Source organism: Podarcis bocagei (genome assembly GCF_964188305.1).
Source record: "Podarcis bocagei genome assembly, chromosome: 2".
Lineage (NCBI taxonomy): Eukaryota > Metazoa > Chordata > Lepidosauria > Squamata > Lacertidae > Podarcis > Podarcis bocagei.
Window position 1 is genome coordinate 58,148,955 of NC_138126.1, and position 27,912 is coordinate 58,176,866.

The 27,912-nt window shown below is 44.6% G+C and overlaps 2 protein-coding genes across 2 annotated transcripts in view; one reads left to right on the plus strand and one right to left on the minus strand.

Annotated features, from left to right (window-relative positions):
- Positions 1 to 526: 526 nt before the first annotated feature.
- The window catches only part of GRM2 (glutamate metabotropic receptor 2), an 86,414-nt gene continuing 59,028 nt past the window's right edge, over positions 527 to 27,912 (minus strand). The window contains exons 3-6 of the mRNA XM_081177692.1: positions 14,858 to 15,695; positions 12,267 to 13,333; positions 3,354 to 3,528; positions 527 to 1,472 (exon numbers count right to left, since the gene is read on the minus strand). Of these exons, the coding sequence (XP_081033818.1) occupies positions 1,399 to 1,472; positions 3,354 to 3,528; positions 12,267 to 13,333; positions 14,858 to 15,695 (2,154 nt within the window). The 3' untranslated portion in view covers positions 527 to 1,398. The remainder of the gene's footprint in view (positions 1,473 to 3,353; positions 3,529 to 12,266; positions 13,334 to 14,857; positions 15,696 to 27,912) is intronic.
- Positions 25,256 to 27,482, plus strand: IQCF6 (IQ motif containing F6). The gene is made up of 3 exons (XM_081178194.1): positions 25,256 to 25,404; positions 26,532 to 26,615; positions 27,041 to 27,482. The coding sequence occupies exons 1-3, from the start codon at positions 25,270 to 25,272 to the stop codon at positions 27,398 to 27,400; spliced, it is 579 nt and encodes a 192-aa protein (XP_081034320.1). The 5' UTR covers positions 25,256 to 25,269; the 3' UTR covers positions 27,401 to 27,482.

A 27,912-nucleotide genomic window follows, 5' to 3' on the forward strand; every position in this document is an offset into this window, starting at 1 on the left:
GTTTTCTTCATGAATTCTCATTGCAAGGGAGTCATGGGCAACTTACAACCGCCAGGAGCAGCTCCTCAATGCCTTCCTCATGTGCTGTATCAGGAAGATTTTGGGCATCACATGGCACAACAGGCTCTCAAACAAAGATGTGCTCTTCCAAGCCCACATTCACAGCAGGTTTGCACTTCTGTCTTTCATGACATCTATGCCGGCTTAGCCATGTCCGCAGAATGGAAGGTGGCTCTAGGCACCAGGCCTGTTGGCAGACCAACTCTGCTTTACAAAAATGTCTGCAAATGTGACATAAAGGCTGGCAACATTAAATCCACCATGTGGGAATCCCTTGCAGACGACCGCAGTGCCTGGAGACACGGGATGTGTATCCATAGCAGTGATCAGAGGAGGAATGACTGCTGGGAGGAGAGCAGAGAAAAAAAATTCCATGTTGCACCTGTAGCAGCAACAAATCATGTCTCCCCCATATCGTTTTCTACAGCCACAGCAGCCGCTGTTTGACGCAGTTTGACATCACCCACAAAGGTGCACTCCTTTGTGCACTCCTCCATTGTCTCCTGAGACAGATGGATGCCAACCAAGGAATAATACTGGACTCATCAGGGATGTGTGTTTTCTTTGCCTCATCTTGTTTCGTTCTGCAGAGCGGCATATAAGATATAACTCACTATTCTGTTAAAAACCAGGTGTGTGGTTCTATTTTTCTTCTCAGATACTATCACAGGAGCATTTTGTCAATTCATTTCAGGAAGCTTCTCACAGAGATTATGCTTGCAAACAGCTGGGAGACACATTACAAATATATGTATGTTTGGAGTCATTGCAAGTATCAGTGTGTGCCACCAGGTTTTTAAAACGTGAGGAGATTCTATCCCATCTTTCCAATCCATAGCACCACGGATTCCTTGGTATTCTTCAGAGTTTTAATATTGATCCTCCCTCTTAACAGCAGAAGTATACATTGAGGAAAAGTTTGAGGGAATGCAGTTTGTTATAAACAACAACAACCAGCTTCAACGTTCCTTTTCAAGTGTAGACAAGATAAAGGAATATATGTGGATTCTTCATTGTCACCCTAGTAATCTGATAGGGAATCAGTCTTGTATCCATATCATGAGGGCAACATCATGGGCCTCTTCACAAATACATTCTCAACTGTGCCAAAGTTTCCTTGCATCTCTAAACTGGTGCTGGACTTTGGGGGTAAAGTATAATCTCTGTTCTCTTGCTTTTTCCTTGGAAAAACTTGTTCAACGAATAGGCATGGGGAACAGGGTTTCTCTCCCTCTCTCTTTAGGAAACAAAAGGCCCAGTGGGAAAGAAGAAGGCATGTGTTCATAGGGAGCGAGCACAGAGGCAACATACGGTAACTGACAGAGAACACAGAGGCATTCACAAGGATGATGTTGTGGAGTCCACCACTTCACGGCCATTGCACACTGTTGGCACAAATTGAGAAGATGACCCTGTGGGGCAGAGAACAGAAGGAGGTTTCAATGAACAGCAGTTTTTAACAATCCTGCACTTACCCAAACACTACCATCTGCAAACCACCACTCCATCTCACCTGGTGGTGCTGAGATCCCATGCATCATAGCTGAGCTCAAATTCTAGCACATCAGCTCTAACACAATCATTCTGCATCAATACATTTCATTGATATAAACACTGAGTTGATTTGTTTAGAGCTTTTATTTATATACCATGCAATATGCACAGCTCTGTCTTCATCCTTACAAGATAGGTAAAGGACCCCTGGATGGTTAAGCCCAGTCAAAAGCGACTAAGGGGTGTGGCACTCATCTCACTTTTCAGGCCGAGGGAGCTGCGTTTGTCCGCAGACAGCTTTCTGGGTCACGTGACCAGCATAACTAAACAGTTTATGGTGCAACGGAACACCGTGATGTAAGCCAGAGTACACACACTGCCTGTGGGCTTCTCAGGGCACTGATTGGTCACTGTTGGAGAAAGGAAGCCATCCAATGGTCAGGGATAATGGGAGTTTCCCTCAGATAAGCGCTGCTTATATGAAAATCCTGATCACATGTTGTCTCTGTCCGAATGGACACAAGTAGCAAGGGAATGCAAGATGCTGTTTGTCACCACATTTTCTTCTAACATGCTGCCACTGAGAAGTAGCAGATCTAGCAATAACACACCCTTTTGTTAGGACTTGGACACAGCTAAGAAAAATTATTATTAGGAATGTTTTATTCTTCCCAGAGTAGAGGATTTGCCACACTCTATGGCCTGTTTTGGATTATCATTCTAGGCGTCTGGAAACCATTGCCTTAGGAAGCCAACAGTGGGTGCCAGGATCAAGTCCTCTTCCCCTCCTCTCACATGCCAACCTTAGTGTGGAGGTTTTGGCTTGTTTTAAGCTGGAGTTCCTCATCACATCTGAACCAGGAAAACAAGCCAAAGCCAAACTGGTTTTCTGCTTTTGAAACCAAGTTGTAATGGCTGAACTGCAAGCCCCATGACATTTCTACCCAAGTGTACCTTTACAGGGGAACAGGGAATAAATGGTCTGTGTCATTAATATAAATGTGTTCTTGGCTTATCTATACTGTTTGTTTACTGCAAAGTATAACATGCACAATACTGATTAGCAAAACCAAGCTGTCTTTGTAGCCATGTACTTGACCATTAACACACACAATTTTATACCTGTGCCAAAATCAGTACCCTTAGATTTGTATGTATCACTCCCTCAAATTATTTTGTTTGTCACGAGGTGTTTCCAGATTAGGATGGGAGGAGCTTAATTTGCAAATGGATAGTTGGCAATAGATTTGTTCATTTGCTTATCAGATTTTCCCTGGAAAGGGTAGATCCAGATTAAATGGTGTGGGGGTGGGCATGTGGGCAATTCAACAAACTTGCATGCATAGGAGGAGCTCCAATCCTACAATAAAGACCCATCTCGAAGCACCCACCTTCATGGATGAATTACTGTGTTAGAATCTCATGGAAAATGGTGCATTTGCATAGGAACAGTGGATCAGTTACAGAACATGGTAGACTTGGAACAGACAAGGTGAAGTATTTCATCACAAAACACAACTGGGGCTGTTATTCATTTTTATTCTTATGCTATGTATTTTGTGTTTTTATGGTGTAAACTACCCTATGATATTTGGATGAAAGGCAGTATATAAATTTAATAAATAAAATAAATAAAAAAGAGCTTATAAAATTCATCACCACTGTGTGGCGATGGGAAGTAGCTTAGATGTTGTAAATAAGGATTAAACAAATTCATGAATCCATCAATCACTATTAGGCCCCAATGAGCCATTCAGAATACAGAGAACAGTACCTAGGGGGAATCCTATGTTACTCACCATGCGAGTGGCTGGAGCTTGCAGCAGTCACACTAAAACGGTTGGTGGAAACACGATGGCTGGCAACATTCTTCTGGGGCTGGAAGAGGATGATATGTAACTTGGGAGTAAAGAGGCAACCAAGGACCACTGTGCCACTGAGGCTAACAGAGATACACATGGTGGTGGTCTGGACCTGTGCAGAGGCAAAGAAAGAAAGAAAAACAGTGTGCATCAATCTGTAAGGTAAAGAAAGAAAGTGTGGTGTTTACATGTGTCCCTACTTATGTACCCCCTGCATATAGGAACTACCCAAGTACACACTTCCAACCGGCAGAGAAATAGGAAGTACCATTTGATTCTAGACTAGAAGAAGCATGATCTTCACTCAATAAATCTTCCCAAATTGTATAAACCTATGCAATGCACTCTGAGTTCTTCGTTCTCTCCTACCAACCACCATTCTCTTGTTTTCCTAAGGGTATGTGCGTTTCTGAAGGTTTCTTTCAAGGTTTGGCTTCTTTGGCATGTGGGCAAAAGTCATACATTACTAACCCAACCTATTCACAGTGCTGGTCGCTTAATTTTAAAAAAGGACATGGGGAAATTAAAAGGGCAACTCAATCACAAATGAAAACAAATGAAAAAAGTTGTTTCTGCCTAGGGCTGGACATGTCTTGGGTCCCTTGTCAGCAGTCCTGTACAGCACCTTCAAGATTAACTGATTTAAGCTGCTATCTTATAGGTGCCTACCAGGTGATACAGCAATCCCCATGAAATTCAGTCGGGCTTACTTCTGAGTAGACATGTGTAGGAGTGTACAGTTATAAAACCACACTTGTCCATATAAGGTTAAAGGTAAAGGTACCCCTGACCATTAGGTCCAGTCATGGATGACTCTGGGGTTGCACGCTCACCTCGCTCTATAGGCCGAGGGAGCCGGTGTTTGTCCGCAGACAGTTTTTCCGGGTCATGTGGCCAGCATAACTAAGCTGCTTCTGGTGAACCAGAGCAGCACACAAAAATGCCGTTTACCTTCTTGCTGGAGTGGTACCTATTTATCTACTTCCACTTGTTGTGTTTTTGAACTGCTAGGTTGGCAGGAGCTGGGACTGAACAACGGGAGCTCACCCCGTTGCAGGGATTCGAACTGCCAACCTTCCGACCACAACGCCACCAGCGTCTCCCATATAAGGTTATGTCACATTAAAGAAGTTAGTTAGTTGTCTGTCAGTGTAGCCTGAAGGAATAGGAGTGCAGCCCATGAAATCCTGAAACATATCCTTCAGGAATAGATCCCTACTCAGAATTAAGCCTCTTTGAATTAAGTGGAAGTCATGTATTAGTATATATCTGATGGTTTCAGCTATAGGTTTATGTCCCTGCATATATTTTAAGTTGTGTGCCTCACCTCTTGCTCTCATTTCTTATTGTTGTTCTCTGTCTGTATCTTATCACAAATATCTGGACAACCAGCTTTATCATTTCTTCCTGTGAATGTAGGATTCACATACCACCCTTGGTTTGGCTCAATTTAGTTTTTATGTTTGTGTCATGAAGTTCTATTTTGTTATTTGGGTTGCATGGATTTTTTTATTTTATTATTTAAATCAACTTTAAAATGTATTACCATATCTCCCTTGTTGTAATCTAGTTCTACATGCACTAACTCATTGGCTTGCATAAGGTGTGGAAGAAGTTGAAATTCCCTGCCTTTGAATTGCTAAGAAACAAGCATGATATCTTCCGATAAAATTAATATACTTCTGCAGTTTTTGCACTCAGTACATTCCCCATACTGATGGAAGACAACTCCCATGGCATATAAATGGATTTAATATAACAAATGAGAAATATGAATTGAAAGTTATTATCACAAAGACTCAGGAACTGTCAAGAGATTTGGGCTGATTTCATGAACATATACATATATATTTCTTAAAGAAAACGAATCCTTCAACAGATTAAGGAATTACCAAGATGAGTGCATAGAAAGAGAAAGCAAGTCTCAATGACAAAAAGCTAATAATGTCAACTACCAGTTGGTTCCTTTCCTGAGACACATCAACACACTCTCTAAAGTCACAAGAGCATGTGATTTTCCAATCACAGGATGACATCTATTATTATTCCCTGATGCTTCCAGCAATAGCAACTGTCCTATAATTATTGTGGTTCCTTGGACAGTGGCCTTTCACAACTTAAGCTTGTGGAGGGCATCAGGTTGGGGGTGACTATTGGAGAGTTTTCATAATCATAAATGCAGTTATCATACTAACACAGCAATAGGTTGCTGATGTCATGTCAAGGGCCTGAATATATTTTTTTTTAGAAAAACACTTATTGAAAATTCCCTAGGGCTTCTAGCCTCGGATGATTTGCACAGCAGAGTGAGTAATTAAATCAACAGAATCCCTGCCTTGACCTCCAACTCCACTGAGGACTACTCAACGGCTGAGTTCGCATTAAGCATCTATAGCTATAGATAATCAGTATCTTATCTTTAACATGTGCACCTGAGGAATTGTTCTATGTAACTCAACATTCTCATCTATAGTAGCTGATGCAGCTGGAAGAGGGGCCACAGCATCTGGTTTACATGCTGAAGGACTCAGGTTCAATCCCTGATGGCTCCAGGTAGGGCTAGGATTGTCCCATGTGAAATACCAGAGAGCTGCTGAGTGGAGTTCTGCTCACAGAATTCTGCCACAAGAGTTGGGGAAGGAGGGGGATTTTCACTGTCTACAGGGCTCCTTTGCCAAAGGATCAGATTTATGCATTTATTTGAGCAGCAGCTAGGAGAATTCTGGCATAATACCCTTGGGTAGAAAAATACGGTCAGATTGTTTCAAACAAGTGCTCTAAGCTTGGAGCAAAGTTTAAAACGCCCTTTCTCACTTCACTTTCTTCCTAGTTGGAGGAAAGGGGACATATCCTAGCTGAATCTATGAATCTAACTCTGTGATCTTAACCCCTTCATGCACTAACTAGCACTCATGCATCGTTATGTTTGACTGCAATTTCCCACAATGAGAACAGTGAAGACAAAGGAACAATCTCCCTAACAAAACAAATGGATGTGCCAACGGTGAAAGCATCACACCCCATATTCTGTGTACCCCCTATTTCCCCCAGGAAAGTAGCTACGGGGCAGGTACATTGTTTCTTTAAGATTTGCTGAGTATACATAATTGATAGAGTGACTGGGGCAACCCAGATAGATGGGCGGGGTAATAATAATAATAATAATAATAATAATAATAATAATAATAATAATAAATGTCTTCGCTGAGATTGGCTCAGTTATCTGGCAAAGGAGTAGAAGCATACTTTTTAGTGATAGCTCCCCAGAGCACAGCACATGTTAGCTTTACAAGTTAATAAATATTACTACTTTTCTAAAAAAAATAGTTAATTCTGGTTTAGGAAAACAACACCGTACTAATTTAAATGCATATTTGCCATTCCCAACTTGTGCAAAGCAAATACTTCTTTGCATTTGACTATCTGGTAACTTAATACAAGATGTAAAGTAAGAAGCAGCCCTTAATCCCTCCACAAGTCCAGGGGTTGTTTTAATTGTACAGTTGCTATGAAACCACTCTTACAAGTTTCTATGAAAGTGGGTTTGACATGTCATTGATTTGACCCTCTAGCAAAACTCTGATGAAACATTTCCTCTTGCTTTGGAGCCTTCTGAGACCAGGTATTGGCAGGCTTAGTGAAATTTTCATTCTAATTTCCTGCCTGTGGGAAGTCCTTTAGTCTGACCCCACATGGGAAGATGAGAGAAATGCTGTTTTCCTCTGTCACCACCTCAAGCTCAGGAAGTGGAGACCCAGCAATGCAATATCAAGAGAGTGGGTCTCTTGCCACTAATAGGTCTTAGCAGTTTGCTGGACTAGTAGGGTTAAAACTTGACAACAAGCTTCCTGGGCTGCAAAAGTACAACATTCAAGCTCAGGCTCAAACCTTGCAAACAGTTGTTGCACACCTAATTTCTCCTGTGAGTTTATTTGTTGATTAATATGTGATGCATCCTTGGTTTCACTATTACATGACTGGATCCCCTCATCTAATTGTGACTTGAAGCTATTTTTTATTGATCATAGCTTAGTCATTATTTATTGCAATTGTTAAGAGTGAATTTCTGTTTAATTATTATTTGCTGATGTCTTGAGAGTTAATTGCATTGTGTACTATTATATTATAATAGATTATTGAATATTACTTTATTTGATATAAGATGATTATTTTAAAGTTATGTTTTATTATGATGCTTTGTATTGGATCAGATTATTATAAGGTGTATGTTTTTGTTGTTGTTGTTGCTGCTGCTGCTGTAAACTGCCTTGTGCATAGAAATATAGAAAGGCGGTATACAAATTAAAAGTGGAATACAAAAGTCTCTTATCCCTCCACCCCAATTTGGCTTTTGACTGGCAATTATATGCACTGAATGACCCATGCCTTTCTCCCAGATGAGTCTACCTCACAGGGTTGTTGTGAGGATAAAATGGAGAGGATGAGAATCATGCATGCCACGTTGAGTTCCTTGGAGAAAAGATGGGACGAACATATTGTAAATAGTTTTTTTAAAAATTGCTGCATTGTCATATTAAACACCTTTGTGTTTAGAAACTTCTCCCTGAGTTAGTCTAGTTTCAGAGTTTGGGATGGATATTAGAACAACATACATATTGTGCAAAGTGTTGATGAAACTGGGGTCCTACATTATTTAGAGATGGTAAAATGTACAACACAACAGAGAGGGGTCCAAAGTGGGACAGCTAATGGCAGTCTTAGAGTACACATCTAAGCTTTTAGTGAGCCAGCCCTACCATTAGGCTGAGTGAGATGCAACCTCAGGCAGATTTGAGGTGTCATGAAAGCACAGAAGATGGTTATTTAATTTATTCTTGCATTCTTAATGCCATGGATTGGGAGGAGGGACTTTTGCCTCAGGGGTGTTCTGCCTCGGGTACCACAGGAACTTCCCAGCCTTGGGCTTTCTTCACATTGACTTTGATGGGGTGGGGGCATTTGCTGCTTTGCCTCAGGCAGCAAAATGTCTTGCACCAGCCTTGAGCATGCTTGGGTGCTATGCTGGGCTCTAACAAACAGTTGGGGAGAGATATGCAGGGAGATGGAGGACAGCAGCAATGTTTTTTAAAAGCTTTTATAGTTTTGTACTAGTTTCTAAAGTGATTCTGGGAGCCGAGGGCACAGAGGACCCTGTCACTCAGCACTTCAGAAGGTAGCTGCATAGCAGGATTTTTCCATTAGCCTAATCAAATTACAAACTCAAGTTCCCACATTTCATGCAGGCAAGGTCCCTGCTTCCGGGTGGCTTCAATGGAGCTGTGCTATTCAGCACCCATTAATAGCACACAGGTACTCTTTACAGAAATCAGAAACCTCTAATAAGGTGCCTTTTGGGCCAAGTTTCTTACAGGCATCATTCCAAAGTTTCTTACAGCATCATATTAACAAGCTCCCTGAAGACTCTGCAAGCTTCTCAGAAATGCCAAGTGCATTTAACCGAAGACCTTATGGAACAGGTGCCTGCTACCAGTACCAGATTTTAGTATCTATCCCTATACCAGTGACCCACCTCTACAGAAGATGGAACCCAGCCTAAATTGGGATGTTGTCATAGGATGGGTTAAACCAGAAGTGGGCAATAGGTACATTTCAAGCTAGTGATGGATCTGTGGGTTAGCTCAGTTCTGATACTGAAAGTGGAAACAAATTCATGGTCTGAGCCATGTGCTCAGAGCACCCTGTTCCTTAATGATCAGAATTAATTATCTTAATTCCACCACCATGCATCTCTGTTTTGCATTCAACTCCAGCTGGTGAACCTTGAAGCTGCAGGAAAAGAATAAAGTAGATCCCAGAAGCCTGCCTGCCTATCCCTGGGTTAAACTGCCAACATCTTTGAAGGGGCTTCATGATGGAGGTTTGTTTGAATGTTGGCCAAATTAATCTAGTGTTCCCAATACCCACCAGCCAAGCAGACTAGCAAGACCTATGGCTTTGGCAATAGTCCAAAGGAGTGACTGTCACAACAAATTCCTGCACCTCTTTTTCAGATACCTCATCTTTTCCAGTGAAATTGCCCTAACATAAAACCAGTTGGGGGAAGCTACAAGGAAGCGTTAACCGAACTCCCTGCCCAACAAGTAGATCAAACACCACAATCCCTATTTTATGAAGGATGATGTCCCTCAAGGCCACAACAGAGATTGCTTAGCTTCCATATCCAGATGATTAAAAAACACACAGAACCATATTATAATTATTAAAGATTATTGCACTATTAACAATTAAAACTATTTTCTGCTTTGGAACTCACAGATATTGAAAACGAACCTCTGTATGGTCTGCATAGCACACTGATGGCCACTGGGGGCTGCTGTTTCTCTAGCGAAACAAACACCAAAGGCAGGGTAGCTGTAAGGCCCAGAGAGACTGATGCAGCAGGAATGGAGAGTTGGAAATATTGTACTCATTTTAAAAATTACCTTAAGGTCCAGAAAGTAATTATTTCCTCATCCCTAATTACCCCAGTTGCAGATAATCATTGATGTTCATTGCTAGCAACGCACATTCTTCTACGATTCTTGAAAAATGATGCAACTTGCTGTTTTTGACACAATCTGTTGAGTTTTCTTTAAGCAACTGCACATTTGTGGGGGTGGAATGGGCCTCACAGCTGAATTGCTGTGGCTTCATTACGACAGTAGCATGCTTACAAGCATTCAATTCTTTTCAACACAAGTCACCTCTAAGTGCATTGGCCAAATCTCTGGCAATTCTCCAACGTGTGTCCAGATTGCAGTTGCCTCCAATCTTTTCTGATCAAGTTTTTTTTCAGAGATATGGTGAGCTGGGATCAGGAGATGAAATGGAATACTCAGAAATTCAACACAACCAGGTCACTGAAAATGGCAACTATCCCTCACTGAAGAATTATTATGTGAACTGATTCTCTCAAAAGTGCTTTCCCGATCATTAGTCTACAACCTAAGAAATGAAGAAATGCTCATTTGTTGTGCACTATCAAAATATCTTCCTCCAAGGTTTTGTTTCTGTTTTGGCCCCAGATCCGTCCAAGGGACTTTCTCACCAGATGAAACAGGGGCAGCAATTTTCACAGATTCCTCCTTCTCCCTGTTGCCCCACAAAATTCTGCTTCAGAGGGTTCTGGGGTTGAGATTCACCCAACAAGTCATTGTGCAAGGGATTCCTCTTGTGCAGTGGGAGTCCCTCCCCAACCTCCTCCCTCTCGCACCTCTCCTGAAATTGACTCGGGGAGAAGAACTCCCAAAACAGTGGGGGAGGGGGGAGAGGAGAGGGGGAGGGGTGTTCTGTCTGCCAAGCTGTAATGTTTGTGCTGACTTTGATCCAACTTGTGGAATTAATAACAAATAGGCTGTAAATCACCCATTCAATAAATCTTTAAAACGCCCCAGTACCAGTTTCTGTTCCTGCAAGGGAGGCTTAAAACTGATTCACTGAGTCCTTCAGCTGGGATAGCAGCAAAACAAGCTATACCTGCAAACATGTTTTTTGTGTTTTTTTAAACAACGGCACAGGAAGGCTGAAAAAATTCAAGAGTGTTTTGCCTACGCATCCCAAACAGGCTGATACTTCACTTAATTTTAATTTTTTTAATGCAACAAATCCAACCTAATCCCCACCCCTCACCTTCACATGAAAACAACAGAGAAATGCTGGACTGAAACAATTTGACACCATTTTGCCTGCTTGCTCCAGAAAAACCTGACAGGATAGAAGGAGAGAAGAAAAAAGCAACTGGGCTGGTATATGATTTTGAGTGGAATAACTTGACATAAAGTTGACATAAAGTATGGTTCCAGGAATGGAAAGACAGGCGGATAAGCCAAAGCTTCCAGCAATATTTTGTTGGAAGAGGGATATACAGTATGTAGTAAAGGTAAAGGTAAGGGGACCCCTGACCATTAGGTCCAGTCGTGACCAACTCTGGGGTTGTGGCACTCATCTCACTTTATTGGCCGAGGGAGCCAGTGTACAGCTTCCGGGTCATGTGGCCAGCATGACTAAGCCGCTTCTGGTGAACCAGAGCAGCACACAGAAACGCCATTTACCTTCCCGCCAGAGTGGTACCAATTTATCTACTTGCACTTTGACATGCTTTCAAACTGCTAGGTGGGGAGGAGCAGGGACCGAGCCACGGGAGCTTACCCTGTCGCGGGGATTCAAACTGCCGACCTTCTGATCAGCAAGCTCTAGGCTCTGTGGTTTAACCAACAGCGCCACCCGTTCAGCTAATATTTGAAGTGTAGTGCAATAGCCTAATAGTCCCTAGGGTCAATTGCACTGTTGACAATGAGCTGTATTAGCTCCCCCCAGAAGAAGAAGAAGAAAAAAACACTACTTCAATAGCCACTTTGGCTACATTTTACACCACCCAAGTACTCAAAGCGTCCAGAGTGAGGGTGAGGCAAGGGGCAAGGGCAAAAAAATCTGCACACTTTCGTGCTACGGTGCAAGAAGGATGGGAAGCTTTTTCCATGTTCTATCTCACTGTGACAGCAGCAGCATTCTGATTTTTTGCACTCCCCCTGGGCCCATGTCCCTGGCGAAGGCCGGCTTCGCCAACCCCCAGGTATGCTAATAGTGCGGAGACTGAAAAGGCAAGCTGACAGGAAGCTATAGTTCTGGAAGTGGCTTTCATGTCACGTGAAAGCTCAAATGCAATGTGGAAATGAGCACTTCGCAAAATGTCATGAAAATGGAACAAACTGCAGTGATAATGCAGCCGGCGTGAATCTGCTCCACCCTTCCCCCTTATTTTCTCCCCATCCAACAGAAGAAGGATAGGTGATCTGAAGGAGCCTTCCACAGGCTACTTTCCGCCCCCATTTGCAGCAAGCGATGACTTACCCTGTAATCGCTAGAGGTGACGTAGAAGATGGGCAGGAAGGCCAGCCAGATGATGCACGTGGTATACATGGTGAACCCAATGAACTTGGCCTCGTTGAAATTCTCAGGGCATTTCCTGGTCTTGAAGGCATAGACTGTACACAAGACTATCAAGAGCACATTGTAGGTGAGTGAAATGAGCATACTGGAGTCTTGGTTGTTGCACTTGAGTGTGACAATGTACCTTTTGTCGGGCTCCGTCTCCTTCCGAGTGCCGGGAGTCTCCACCAGGAGCCAGATGACGACGATAATGAGCTGGCAAGAAATCAGAGCCATGCAGATGACCACTTGGGAGGTGGGGCTGATGAACCTTGGGCGCTGGACGCCCTCCTTCACCCCGCTGAAGATCCGAGCGATGCGGTTGGTCTTGGTCAAGAGGGCCGAGTAGCAGACGGCGAAGGAGGTCCCCAGCCCCAGCCGCCGCAAGGTGCAGACCGCTGTAGAGGGCTTGGCGATGAAGATGAACGTCATGCTGTAGCACATCAGAACCCCGGTGAGCAGGATGTAGCACAGTTCGCGTCCGGAGGCCTTGACGATGGGAGTGTCATTGTTCTTCACGAAGACGCCAAAAACAAACAGGGTGGAGATGAAGCCGAGGCAGGAAATGCTGACTGGTCCAATAGCCCAGACGTCCTTCCAGCGAATGTACTCTTGGGGTAGCTCATAGCATGCGTTCAGCATCGCGTTGGGCCAGTAGCCAAGTCCACAATCGCTGCAAGTGAACTCATCCAGCAGATATTCGTAAGGCTGGCAGGGAATGCATATCCAACAGCACATGTCTCCTGGCTGCATGCTCTTCATTTCATTCTTCTTGCAGGGATCACTGCACTGGGAAACAGGGATGGAGGTCTTCACCCAGGGGATGAGGCTTGTGTTCAGGATGAGTCCTTCTGCCCAAAAGCCCACTTTCTGATAGCGATACCTCCCGTTGGCTCTGTGGTAGTTGAATATATTGTAGCGGCCAATCCCATCCCCACAGTGGTCAAATCGAACTGTGCTTTTGGTGTCTAATGATGGTCGAAAGGGAGCTGCGAAGCAGAAGAGCAAAGATTCATTTAAATGATGGAAAAGCTAAATGATTAGAAAATCAAATGTACACATATAATTGAATCGAGCGCCACACGTACCTGTCACTCTCCTTTCCAGGGCATGTCTACAGAGGATTAACTACAAAGGGTTATCATACTTTGAAATAAATCTACTTCTGACTAATGGGATTGACAGAAAAATGTTTCACTAAGAAGAGGGGGGAAACACATTTGTGCAGAAAATCCTATTTCACTAGAATGCAATGTATAGAAACCCATTTTTGGTTATTTTTAATTACAAAAATCAAAATGGATATTCAGGACAACATGTTAGAAATGAACCAAAGCCTAATAGGTTGCTTTGTCCCTTTTGACCTTACAGTTTCAGTTGCAAGTGCCATAATCATCTGTTTGAACATGCTAAATGTGCTCACATTTTCTGTTCTGCTGTTTTTCTTTTCATTTTTGTTATTTCAACCCATAATTTCATGTTCCCAGGCATTGTGATGTTACAGACGTGTGTCTGTTGCCCCTACTGTACTTGTTTGTATAGGCTCAGCATACCTGTGGGTGGAATAGCCCTAAGGACCAATCTAGACGTGACAGTACAGTGGTACCTTGGTTTAAGAACAGCTTAGTTTATGAACAACTTGGATTAAGAACACTGCAGACCCGGAAGTAGGTGTTTTGGTTTGTGAACTTTGCCTTGGAAGCAGAACATGTTCCGCTTCCTGTTGAGTATGTTCCATTTGTAAATTGAGTCCCCCGCTGCTATGGGAAAGCACACCTTGGTTTAAGAACGCTTTGGTTTAAGAACGGACTTCCGGAACGGATTAAGTTTGTAAACCAAGGTACCACTGTAGTCACATGACTGGCTTCATGTGCTTGTTTTTCCTTTATTAAACAGCAGCCACAAGCCCCCTGATCTAGACAAGGGCCTCAGAAGAGCCACAGTGTTAAAGCCTCCCTCCACCAACCTTGCAATCTCAGTCTAGATTAGGGCTCTTCAGGGCTGCCCTTTAGAGAGAGAAAACAGGCAAGAAATGGCTAGTTAGATGATTAACACCGTGTCTAGGGAAGATGCAATGTTGTGAGGACTTTCCCCATTTCCTCCTCCTCCTTATCGGGTTGTGTGCTATAAGGCCACTGTGAGTGCTTGCTGGTCAAGAGATGGAGCAGAAATGGAGAAAGGCAACTTTCAGGCTAAGCTTTGTTCCCTTCTCAACAGCAGATCAGAGTTGCATGCAGACCCAGAACCAACAACCTTAGAAGGAATTTGATATCAAGCTAAAGCAAGCATTCTGCCAGGGCAAGCATTTTGGCTGGCCAAATGGAGCAACCCCACATCTCCTCCCTCCCATTGTGCTGTATGTGCCCATACAGAAAAGCGCATATTCCCCCCATATAATATGAGAAATTGCCATGAGGCCTCACTGACCACCTTAGGCTGAAGCAGCACCCTTCTTCTCCCATCACACCCCAAGCCTTTATTTTCCCACACCCCAAAGCACAACCTCGGCTTACCATCAAATGTCACATTCAGCATGAATTCCTTGTAGAACCTCTTGCCATTCACAGGCTTCATGGGGTCGCAGAGCTTGGTGGCGTTGGGGCACAGCGCTTGGTACATGTTGTGCAGGGCGTGCGCCATTGCGTAGACCGCATTGATTACAAACATGATCTTGGATTCCTGCTCAAACTTGCCTGTCTTCAGGGAGAAGCGGCTACAGTTCTGGCTGTGGAAGCTGCACTGGAACTTGTGTTCCCAGAACTCCCGGAACCAAGGGTTTCGGCTGTTGTTGTAGGGGTCAAGGTTCCGGAAGTACACTGCGAATTCCTGCACCGGGTAGGAAGCCAATTCAATGGTGATAGCTCCCTCAGCTATTGGCTCACTGCCAGCCACCACACTCTCGAGAGCACCCCAGCCATCACTGGCCACCCACGTGAAGGACACGTTGATCCTCTGAGCGGCTGCCAAAAGCTCTCGGGCATCTTCGCTCCGGGTGAATAGCACAACCACCCTTGCGCTGGGCTTCTGCAGCAGGGCCTTGATCACCCCGTCAAAGGTCTTCTTGTTCATGGAACGGCCCACTTTCTCAGAGGTGGCGATGCAGATATTGCGAGCCCGGGCTTGTTGCTCAAAGGCTTCGATGCCTGTTTCTCCATAGTCGCCTTCTGAGGCCACCGTGGAGACATAGGTCCAGTTGAAGAAACGCAGGATCTCAGACATAGCCTTTGCCTGGTAGAAGTCTGGTGGGACAGTGCGAGCAAAGTAATCGTAGCGAGTCTTGTCGCTGAGCTTGGCACTGGTGGAGGCATAGCTGATCTGGGGGATCTGGAATAGTCGCAGCAGGTTAGCCACCTGAAGGGAAAGAGAAGAAGGAAGGAAGGCAGGAAGGAAACAACTTGATGAGCAACACATAAGTGGCAACAGGAGAAATAGCATAGTTATGAAGCAGCAGTGATGATGAAGAATACTCTACCTGCTCTGTAGAGGGAAATGTGATAATTTAAACATAATGCCCCAGAAGACTCTCCTGTTGACATTTGAAAGAGGAGGCAGTTCATAAACCTCATGTTTCCCAGATCTTAATGTGAGCAACTCTACCCTGAAAATTCAATTTAGAAATCAGACCAAACCATGGTTAACAAAGTTTAATTATGGTTTAGTTTGGGGCCTGAACTGACTTAAAAAGCATTTGCAGTCAACCAACAAACCAGAAACCACTGCTTGAAGTAGGTTTTCAAACTATGGGTTCTGCTGCCAGTGGTTTGGCATGACATCTGACTTGACATGCCATAGCTATAGATATCCTTCTGCCTTCAGATGCTGCTTCACCATGTGAAGGAAATGAGCAACATGCATTTAAGAAGCTGAGTCCAGAGAGGATGGAAAATGAAAACGCACAAGAAGCTCTAAATTAAAGCATGGTTTGCCTTCTATATGATTCTCAAACTGTGGTTCAAATTCTAAACTGTAGTCAATGCAAACCATGGTTTGGTGTTTAGAACAAAATTGATCATTGTCAGTATATCTGGTTTAATGAGATGAGGAAGAGAATGGAAGAACTACAAGGCACAGGTACCCAGATGGCATTGCATAAGTTGGCATCTGAACCTTCAGCAGGCAATGCATACATACTTCCTAACTTTTTGGTGTGAATATGAAGACAAGCAAATTGTTCTCTAAAAATCAGAGCTCACATTCAGAGTAAATGATATGCTCTGTACCACACCGAGATGTATCTGTACCAGTAGAGGGACATACTGATGGTCTAATATTTAAACCAGTGCAGGTTGGTCCGTTAGGGCAATTGGGATGCTGCCCCACCAGCTTCAGCCTGCCCTCAGCCAGCCCTCACCTGCCTGCCTGCCTTCTTGCTTACATCCAGCCCAGAGCACTCCCTGTCAGCTTCCTTTTCTTCAGTCTCTGTGTTTCCCCTTGCAAAACTCAGAAGGAAGGCGAATAGGAGCAAAACTAGAATTAGCTGGTTCTGCCTGCCATTGACTCTGGCTGGCTCCACCTACTTCCGGGCTCCCTGCCTCCCACTCCACCAGTTGCACCAGCCACCCAGGATTAAAACATTTGCTGTTGAAAGCATATCCTTAATATTGCAACCCATTTCTAAGGCATTAGGTTAACAGCGGTTAACATGGTTGACCTTATTTGCCTTGTCTGAGCTAATCATTTATGACACATCAATGCTACACTGATGTTTCTTTACTATGGATTTAAACTGTTTCATATGCAGTGAAAATCTTTGCACAAACGTCTACTGTATTTTGGAGCGCACAAAGAATAAATGACACAGAGTGACACATGTTCGGTGGGCACCTAACGTCTGAGCCACACAGAATACAAGAAGTGTGATGTCGTGCGGTGTTGAAATGGCCTAAATCATCTTCCTGGACCATTGAAATTAACCCCCTGCTGAGACGAATAGGGCATTTAATGGGGACTTTCATTGTGAGCTTCTTGCAGCTTCTTACAGACAGATGTGAACTCATAAATACATGGATGGCATTTTGGACACATTTTCTCTGGAGCTGCAATAGCTAAAACCCTGGGGTTTAATCTCGATCAAATCAATAGGCATTTGCCACTGGCCTCAATGGGAGGTGGATTGCAAGTGGCAAGATAAGATGATGGTGAATTAGGTAGCAGCTTCATACAAAAATCTGATACATGTTTCCTACTATATGTTCTGACCTACATATGACTGACTGCATGGTTAGCCCTTTATAAGGAACTAGGCTAAATCACACCGAGCTACAACAGTAGAAAAATAAAGCAGGGTCTGTTATGTGTTGTACTCAATGAGCCACTCTTCCCATTAGTTTCAAGTTATAGACTCTTTATAATTGGAGACAGCAAAATAACAAGCCTCTCTAGATTGTCAGCATCTTGTTTTGGTTTGTAAAATCCTTCTTTCCTGGCATGTGGAAGAGGCATGGCATTGATTGTCACACACGCAGGAGCACTTCTAACCATGACTGCACATGCAGCCATAACAAATGTATGCATAAGGCATCCTATTGACAGCCTCCCTAGCTCTCTGCATGCATAATTGGTACAAATGTCCATCACATTTGCAGGATATTGCTCAAAGGCAGTGCTTTTCAACAAGAAAAAAGCTAATAGAAACCTGCCTCCTAATATGAGAGCTTGCTCAAGGATGACCATCTTGGAATGCCAATTCTGAAATCATTTTGAATTTTTACTATGAAAATGTTGCAATTTAGGCTGTGGGGGGGGGGCACCCTGCCTCACCTATATTAAATATCACATATCTATCTGATTACTACGAAACAACCACATCAAGCACTCTCAAAATACACTACTTTTTGCAACACATCCAGGAAGAGGCCTTTGAACATTTCTGAGAATCTTATTCCTCTATCAGCATGTCCTTGCTCACTCCAGCCCCGTGGAAACTGAAATGTTGCATCCGGTCTATTAAGCAGACTCAGAAATTAACGCCCCCTCCCCAGACCATATGCAATGCATGCACACACACACACATATACAATGCAACTCAGTATAAGAAAGTAACATAGTATGTGTGCATTTATAGAGTACCCAGGGGTATGGTCAAAGAAAAGGGGAGGGGGAACCCTCCTCTCTAAGGCAATCTTAGCAAAGAGTTGTTTAAACACCAAGTTATGAGCATATCTAAGGAGTCTGAACAAAAAGGAAGGACTAGAATTGCCAACTCTCAGAAGAAGATGTCTGGTCTACTCTTTTGCATTAACAGCATATATATGAAGGCATCAGCAGGTGGGCCATTATCACCTACTAAAGTAGTATCTGTTGATCAAGCTCCTGTAAAAAGGACTATAAAAATATGGAAACCCTAGGAATAATTTTCCTGTAAATATAAAGTAGTAGGTTTATTATTATTATTATTATTATTGATCAATACTCCAGCATTTATGCACATAACACAGAGCTATATATTCCAAAACAAGGAATTGCACCAAATCTAAATTACTTAACATGTCTCTTTAGTTATTTGAAATATTTTTTCTGCTTTTTGACCAAAAATGCCCAAGGCAGGTTGCAACATATGTCTGTCTGTCTGTCTGTCTATCTATCTATCTATCTATCTATCTATCTATCTATCTATCTATCTATCTATCTATCTTTCATCTATCATCTATCTATATGTCTGCCACCTTCTCTTGTCAAACTCTTGGGTCTTTCAGGGATGTGGCAGGCAGAAACTCAACAGATGATGCATGGAGCTTCAAAGAAATGGATATCTTCACCTGTTGAGCTTGCAAACCCTGAGGATATTTCTTATATTTCCTTGATGATGTGGTGCAAAGAAATCCAAAGCTGTTAGCTCTAATGCAGTAAAGGTTGCTGAAAACAAGCTGTTACGACCGAGGCCTGAGTCTCTCCAGAGCATTCGTGACCAACGGCTGGAATAGTTTACTTTCGGTCATTATTTTACACTGTCATTATTTCCCTTGTGGTCTGAAGCCGTTCTCCAAGCCGTTATGGAACTATATCTTACAGATTAATGGTGTGCTTTTATTCTTCAGAAACCACCGCCAAACAAACAAACTCCTGCCTCACAGGAATGCTGTGCAGTGACACTTGTCCTTCTCCCCTGCACTGACTAGAAGGGGAGGGGAGCGGCTTCTGGCTCTGCAAAAAACGACACAGTACGATGCGCTCACTGTGCAGCAAAGCAGAGCCGTAGGCCACTGCGCTGTCATGAAAACAGTTGGAATTCAGGTCCTGCAAAACTTCTGGGAGAAGGAGAAGCTTCAAAGCTATGAGAGAGTGGCTTGGATTTTCAGGATCAAGCTTCTGCACCTTCTTTACTGTGTCCAAGATCTTCTCAATGACCTCAGCTGAAAGGTTGGCTGCCCCTGATTTAGAGAAGGCAAACACTCTGCTGTGAGTACCATGCAAACCACATGGGCTATGTTGGCCAAAGGGGTCAAAAGCTAGTGGACAGCGGACAGCAGTTGAGCCGATACATTCTCCACAGAGAAGAGGCTCACCTACAAAATATGTCAAAGAGGACATTGAGTCCAGCAAGCTAGAAACCCCAATAATCATTGTGGCTGGTGATCCTGGGCACCAAAATAAATCCAGTACTGAGGACATGCTGTTGTCCCCCTCTTTAAAATACTTGTGGAGATCTTGATGAAGAATGAAATCAAGGAAGCCGGGGCAGTCCATCCCCTTTCTCCACCTGGGGCAAAACAGGAATATGCTGCCATTACCACTTCTGCCGTGAGGTGGAATGCCCCCACTCTCGCCAAATTTAGGGAGAGAGGGGGCATTCCACAAGGCCTTGGCACTTGTCTTCTCTGCCCCGTGGGTGAGGAAGATGAGCTGCAACACTTCATGCTTGTAATGCCCCGCTCTTGCCTCACCACTCGGTGAGAGGGTGGATGTGAGCCATGTCAGAGCCAGGGCATCTTCAGTGAAAGCCCTCTATTCTCCCCAGTAGCCATGGAGGAATCTGAAGAAGCACCTCTGGTGAGAATCGATGGCCAGGCACATGTGGAGACAGGCCCTCCTCCAGGTCCCTGTTGGCAAGCCTTAAAGGTCAAGATCAGCATTTTCAAATGGGCCCAGAACCACACTAGTAGCCAGTGGCGTCAGCAAAGTAGTGGTGAAATATATATATATATATTAATTCCCAGCACAGCTTGTTGTCTACCAGCCATAATCTAAACCAGTGGCGGGGAACTTGTAGACATAGTTAGGCCTGGCACGCCTCCCCAATTTTCCCCACAAGGCTGTTTCGGCCAAGCCACACCCACCTGGCCTACACCAAATGTCATATAGGATGTCAGGTGGAGGGCAGGGGTTTGCAGCACTGGGAACCAGAAAATCACTATCAGTACAAGCACTGACAATTAGCTGGTCATCAGTGTCTGAAATGCGCTGTGCCTTTGCCCATGCAATTTTTTTTTTATTGATAAGAGTATTTATTTTTACTTTTTTTGTTTGTCCTTTTTCTTTCTTCTTTTTTATTTTATTTTATTCAGGATTTTCTTGTTTTACAGAAGTATAGTGCCTCGTATTTTTATTTTTTTTTATGTAACATTTTTACAAATCCGTTTCATTTGTTGAGGCATTAGGGGGAGAAGAAAAGAAAAAAGAAAAAAGAAAGGGGGGTGGAGAGAGGGAAGATGGATAGGGGTGGGGTCGGGTGGCAGTGTTTCTATTATGTTTAATGTATGTAGAGTTTGGTGTCAGCGTTGCTTGTGTTGTTCACTTGTGTTCCTTTGGTGGTGAGAGAGGTTGGGGTTGGCCTAGGGTGTGATTGTTTGCTTGTGATTTGATCTCAAACCACGCAGGCAAAGGAAAGCAGATTACCTGACATCACTGTGATGTTGGGTGATTTATAGGTGGGTGGCGCTGTCCATCAGCTTAAGTTGGCCCATGGAAGATAAGGGAGGTAAGGATCTGGCTTACGGGCTGGAACCAGCTCCCTGCCATTGTTCTAACTTAACTGCAGTTTCTGAACTGCACTTCCTGAGAGTCAGCCCCATGTAAAATATTGCAGTTGTCTCACCAGGAGGTTACCAGAGAAAGGGGTTGATATACCACAAGTTAGATATCAGACATGATGTGAGGTTATGTAATAAACTCAGGTAAGTAGAAGGGACGCGGGTGGCGCTGTAGGTTAAACCACAGAGCCTAGGACTTGCCGATCAGAAGGTCGGTGGTTCGAATCCCTGCAACGGGGTGAGCTCCCATTGCTCGGTCCCTGCTCCTGTCAACCTAGCAGTTCGAAAGCACGTCAAAGTGCAAGTAGATAAATAGGTACCGCTCTGGCGGGAAGGTAAACGGCCTTTCCGTGCGCTGCTCTGGTTCGCCAGAAGCAGCTTAGTCATGCTGGCCACATGACCCGGAAGCTGTACACCGGCTCCCTCGGCCAATAAAGCGATATCAGCGCCGCAACCACAGAGTCGGCCACGACTGGACCTAATGGTCAGGGGTCCCTTTACCTTTAATTAGTAGGGAATTTGTGAGATGATGCAAACATACTAACGACAAAATGTAAAAGCCGGAAGGAATTTTGTGGAAATGTCTAATATGTAATGTTAGTGTGGAAGATCACAGAATTTAAGCAGAAGTGGTTGCGTGGGGTAAAAGCTTCCAGTATATTATTAGGAGGGAGAATGACAAGCACCTATTACAGTCTGAAGCCAAACGAGAGCAGACAAAGCAGTACGGTTATGGTTACTATGGATGCTATAACGTAGCTCATGTAAAAGGCAGCAGAAGGGAGGCTTCACTAATAAGGTTGTTGCAGATCTGTTCCTGTAAGAGCTGCAAGGCAGGCTACACAATTCTACGACTGATGTAGATCACAGTGATGTACAAGCAGATGTTGTGCAGGGAGAAAGCTAATCTGCTGCCTTTGTGCCTGGCCTAAGAGCCCTTCCGAAAGAGGAAAAACTGAAGAGCAAGTCAAATAATCTACCAGCAGTGAAAATGTGCACCCAGAGCTGCGGATGGTGCTGCTGCAGTCTGCGACTCAAACTCTCCACTTGGTCCAGATGCTCTGCAGTAATGCTCATTATCTTCAAAGGGGAGAAATCCTCACTAATGAGGTTGTTAAAAATACAGACTACAAAAGAGGCAGGCTAGAGGAAAAAGCCCTGCCATCTGATAGGCTCTTCGGAGTTGAGAACCAGAACACACTTCACAGCTCTGGATGTGTCAAAACCTTGCTGCATAATTAACATGCACAAATAAATTTTAAGCAGAAAATTACATTCCATAGCGGCAAGAAGGCACCCGAGATGGCAAATTGCCCTTCAAGGACTCCCCACCGGCAGTGTCAAGGGCATTTGACCTAAAGCCTCGTGTTTAACTGTATACGCTGTGGGGAATGGGAACAATCTTCCACACCTGCCAGGCTTGATTTTAGAATTATTAGCATGATGTTATAATTTCATAACCCCTTGCAGAACGGGGCTTTTGCAAGACTCAGTGCAAAACTCCGGGCCATTTAAGACCTCTACAATAACGCAGCCATTTCTCTCTTGCTAATGGACTGTTGTTTATTTAACAGCTATGATCGTAATTATGGTAGATTGCCTCTGTAACACCCGGGGGGTGGGACTAAGTAGCTCTTTTGTTCAAATGTTAAAAAAGATCTGTAAAAGTAATTCTAGTTACCAGTTACTGAGACTTTAGTGAGAACAATTTATCTCTTGTCACCAACTTGTCTTTAGAGCCATAGCATGAGACTCTTAGAATCATAGAATCATAGAGTTGGAAGAGACCACAAGGGCCATCGAGTCCAACCCCCTGTTTGTGCCCCATGTTGGGTGAAAGATTCCTGCATTGCAGGGGGTTTGGACTAGATGACCCTTGTGTTCCCTTCCAGCTCTACAGTATTCGGATTCCATGATTATCCAAGGGAAAGCACAGATCAGGTAAATCCACTTCCATACTGCATTAGGCTACAATTATCCCCACAGGTTCCAATAGGTGTTTGTGTGCCTACAAATTTGGAAGCAAAGCAAAGCTACCCAACATATAAGGGAGTGGTTTCTACATACTGGGGGACTCCTTTAGGTAAGGACAGATTTAACTAACCAGTCCCACCAGTGGAAGTCCACACAAGGACTTTCACTCATGCAGTGGGGCTCCCCCCCTCTCATCCCCACATGCCCCTTCAGATCTGCTCTGGAGGGTCAGGAGACAGCCCCCAGAAGAGCCCCCAGGGGGAGGAGAAGGCAGATCACTTCCATCAGACAAGCAGAAGTGCTTGTGTTGCTGGCGATCAGCTTTGTGATATGCGCCGCCGGGGTGGAAAGATCCGCCCAGCGCCCCCAAATTTAGTTTAGCCCCCAAATTAACTTTGGCATTCGTCGTAAAATGAAGAAAAAATGCAGCTCGTGGAATTCATAGTGTGTGTGTGTGCTCTAGGTGCGTTTTTGCGGAAATGTGAAACTAAAATTGCATGCTGAAACGCATGTGTAGAAGAGCCCTAAGTACTAAGTAGTTAGTCAAAGAAAATGCCGACAATTAGCGAAAATAAACATTTTTTTAAACGATTTCTCTAAATGAATTTGAACTGTAAGTGATGAAATTCAAACGCAATTTGCAATGTTTTGCTCGGGGTCAGCGGCACCTTTGACACGACTGATCTCGCGCAGCTTGCATGCAGCCGGCAGGAAGGTGCGAGATCAGTCGTGTCAAAGGTGCCGCTGACTCACCCCGCTGCCACATAGCAGCTCAATACAATACGTAACATAATATTTTGTAAGAGTTAATTTCGCGTGCACAGCGCCAATGAGAACGACAAGTGCCTTTGTTGACTCGTCTGACAAGTGCCGCCATTCTGAATGCCAAGTATCGCCTCTGGCGCAGCGCGTCTTTGGTAAATGAGTGCACAAAGTCGAAAGTCCTTTCGTGAAACAGTAGGTATACATTTCGGTGATACCTAGATATATACGTATTTTGTGTTTCTAGCTTGATCAAAATTATTTATTATTTCATAACAGGTAGATAGTTAAGAGCTTAGGTGGCTTCAGCAGCGGACACCTGGCACCCCCCCCCCAGAATTTGGTGCCTGGGTGCCCCGCACCCCTTGCACCCCTGGGTAAAGATGGCCCTGGTGCAAGGGGTTCCCTTTCCTTTTTGCTAAAGGTTTTGGATGGCCAGAGATGAGATTGCATGGAGTTTTCCACAATATCTCAGTGGTGTGGATGGGGCCGGCTTGAGAGGAAGGACAGGCTCTAGCCACCTTGCAGAACCTCAGGGTTGGCCAGGCTTGTCAGAAGATATTGTAAGCCAGGCTGGCCAAGGTGTCTCTGGTTTGCATTGTCGTTTCGCTGCCTGGTCCTAGACTTGGTCGGCCAGCCAAGTGCTGTGTTGAACCAGCTGCCCAAAATATTTATTACCCCAGAATGCCTCTGGACCCAGAAAGATGGTGGGGGAATGAAAATGCCAGGTGGGCAGAGCTTTGGAGGGTGCCCTGCCTTGTTCCGTTACACAACATGGCTGACCACAGCCACCCCCCAGAACCTGCCATTCATTCACTGGCATCGTTTGTGGGCCCACCCAGACTGCAGCACCCCAGATGCCCACCACAAAGTCTGACCCAAACAGTGCAACTGCGTCTGGCCATGGGTGTGAAAGAGAAAACAACACTGAGCCAGGTGCGCCCACAGCCATACAGGAAGGGGGGAAAGGATGGTTGTTGTGCCATCAGTTGGCAGGTGCAGTTGCTTGCTTGTATGAACATCCCTCGCCTAAGCTCAGCCTTCTCTGCCAATTAAAAAAAACTGGCTCCAGAAGGAAAACTTCCTCCTGTTTCCATGGTGCATGCACACACAGAAGTGACATTTCTCTAGCCCAGCCAGTTAAGCAATGACAAATCCTATCTGACAGACTCATTCTTAACTAGTGAGAGTTAGAGCAGGGGAGTGTCGGCGTGTTCATTATGACATCAGAGTTTACAACCCAGCTCGATGTTGCGATTCTAAGAGAGCTTCAGTTGCTAGAAGCAGATCATCATTTCCCCTCGAGACATGGGCTTTCCCTGAAAGAGATGATTGCTTTCTGCAAAAAATGTTGCGTAAGTTGACTGCCGCGTGCCAATCTTCCTTTGCAAAGTGTCTTAAAGGTAAAGGTACCCCTGCCCGTACGGGCCAGTCTTGACAGACTCTAGGGTTGTGCGCTCATCTCACTCTAGAGGCCGGGAGCTGGCGCCGTCCGCATACACTTCCGGGTCATGTGGCTAGCGTGACGAAGCTGCTCTGGCAAGCCAGAGCCGCACATGGAAACGCCGTTTACCTTCCCGCTAGTAAGCGGTCCCTATTTATCTACTTGCACCTGGGGGTGCTTTCAAGCTGCTAGGTTGGCAGGCGCTGGGACCGAGCAACGGGAGCGCACCCCGCCGCGGGGATTCGAACCGCCGACCATGCGATCGGCAAGTCCTAGGCGCTGAGGTTTAACCCACAGCGCCACCCGCGTCCCCACAAAGTGTCCTACGCTACACAAAATACTATGATCAGAAACTGAGTCCTTTGTTGTACTGCCATCCTCATGTCTCCAATGGTATCAGTGGGAGCTTTCTTCCCCAAGTCAAACAACAGCTGGGGCAGTTGGCCGTGTTTTAGTTATGATAGTGGAGGAGAGGAGGGTGAAACCAGGGGTGGCCTGTTCAATTTAACCACTTGAGCTGAAACCGGACTTGCCGTGCCACCACCCTGCTGGTGCCACACCCCACCAGCCTTCCTTATTTGCTTTGTGCGGTGGTGCCCGCAAAGCACCAGCAACAGTGCCAGCTTTGAATGACGCTTCTCTGCTGGTGAGGGTGGGGAGCCTGGGCTAGGGCGAGCTTTGCACACTGTGAAGTAGGCACATTCAGATACATCAGTAACCCACACAATCTCTGGAATTAGGATGGAACAACGGAACAGTTAGCTTCTGGAACATGCCTGAACCACACATCTATTTTTAGGAAGTAAGCACTGGTTTTCATAAAAAGCAAGATGTAGTGTAGTCAGTTGCTGCACCACCCTCTTGCTCATTAGTCAAGCGCTGGCCTTTTGCACCCAACAATTGCAAAATTACATAAATGGAAGGGCAGCCATTGGTAAAGAGCTTGAATGCTCTTGTAGCATAAGGCTCAGCAGTCCTATAGACCCTTCTCTATGCTTATATTTCTTTCTTTCTTTATTCTGGCCATCTTTTCATAAGGCTCGCAAAAAATCAACGTCGCCGCCACCACCGCCAACGTCACCACCACCTTCAGTGCCAGAAACTTCGAAAAAGGAAGTTAAGGTACATGCCAGAATTTCTATACAGGCAATTTTGCCTTCCTAGAGGTATCTGGGGGGGGGGGCACTGGGAGAACAAGATGCTGGACTGCATGGGCCATTGGCTTAATCCAGCAGAGCTCTTCTTACGTTCTTAAGCACTTTTCCTGCACTGTCCCCATGCCTGCTTCCAGGTAGGTTGTTTTTTTTAGTGAGAACTATAAGGTTGTGGCCTAGCTGTTAGACACAGGTGGGAAAAGAGCATTTTCAACATCCAGTTTGCATCTTTTCAGTTTTGTGTCTTGTTTGGCTGACGGAAACTATTAAATGTCTGACACAATATGACTGATTCTTGTATGAGAGAGAAAACTAACAGGGAAAGGGATTTGTGCCTCGGCCCCTTTCTGTTTATGTTGTAGTGACACCTGAGTCATTGTTTCCTACTTTTAGGCTGCTATTACCATCCAGAAATGGTGGCGTGGTACTCTAGTCCGCCGTAGCCTGCAACACGCCATCGTCTGTGCATGGTTGGTCCAGAAATGGTGGCGCATGATTTCCTTCCGGAGACGAGAAGAGAAAAGGGCAATGGCATTATCAACGTACATTTGGTCTGAGAAAGCTTCTGTCCTCTTGCAATCAATGTTTAAGATGTGGCTTATGAGAACACGGTACAAGAAGTATCAAAGGGCAGCCCAGATCATCCAAAGTAACTGGCGGCACCACAGCTTCCAGAAAACCTCCGGCACCTATTCTCTTAGCAACCTGAATCAGGATGGCATAGATTTGAACATTGAGATTGTTGTTGAGTAAAGAGTCTCTGTGGAGAAGGTAGAAGAGACTGCTCTCAAACTCAGACCCCAGGGAGTGAAATAAACGCATGCTTTGTCATACAGTTGTACGGCTGCTGTCTGTTTACTGTGGGTGGACGATTGCCATGGATTTGACTGAAAGCAAAGGCTGATCACACTCTAGGATTTGACAAAATGAATGCTGATGTTCGTTAATAGTCCAGGATGGGCAAGGGGTGTCTCTTGATGGGACCCTATTGTTAAATGATTAATTATTAGATTATTAGAATGAGTAAGTCACCAGTGTTTGTAGATTGTGTATGTGTGTCAGCAGTCTGAGGCAGGTAAACACAGACAGGCACAGCAGATAGGTACACAGAGTGAGCCATGAGCTAAAGGCTGGAAGCATCTTGGAAGCGCAGTGCTTCTTTCTAGAGATCTGATGTCAGGTAGCATGAGGGTATGGTACTACGGTGTGCATTTTTGCGTTTTTATATTGTAAACCAACCTTGTGCTCCTTGGCCGAAGGGTGGT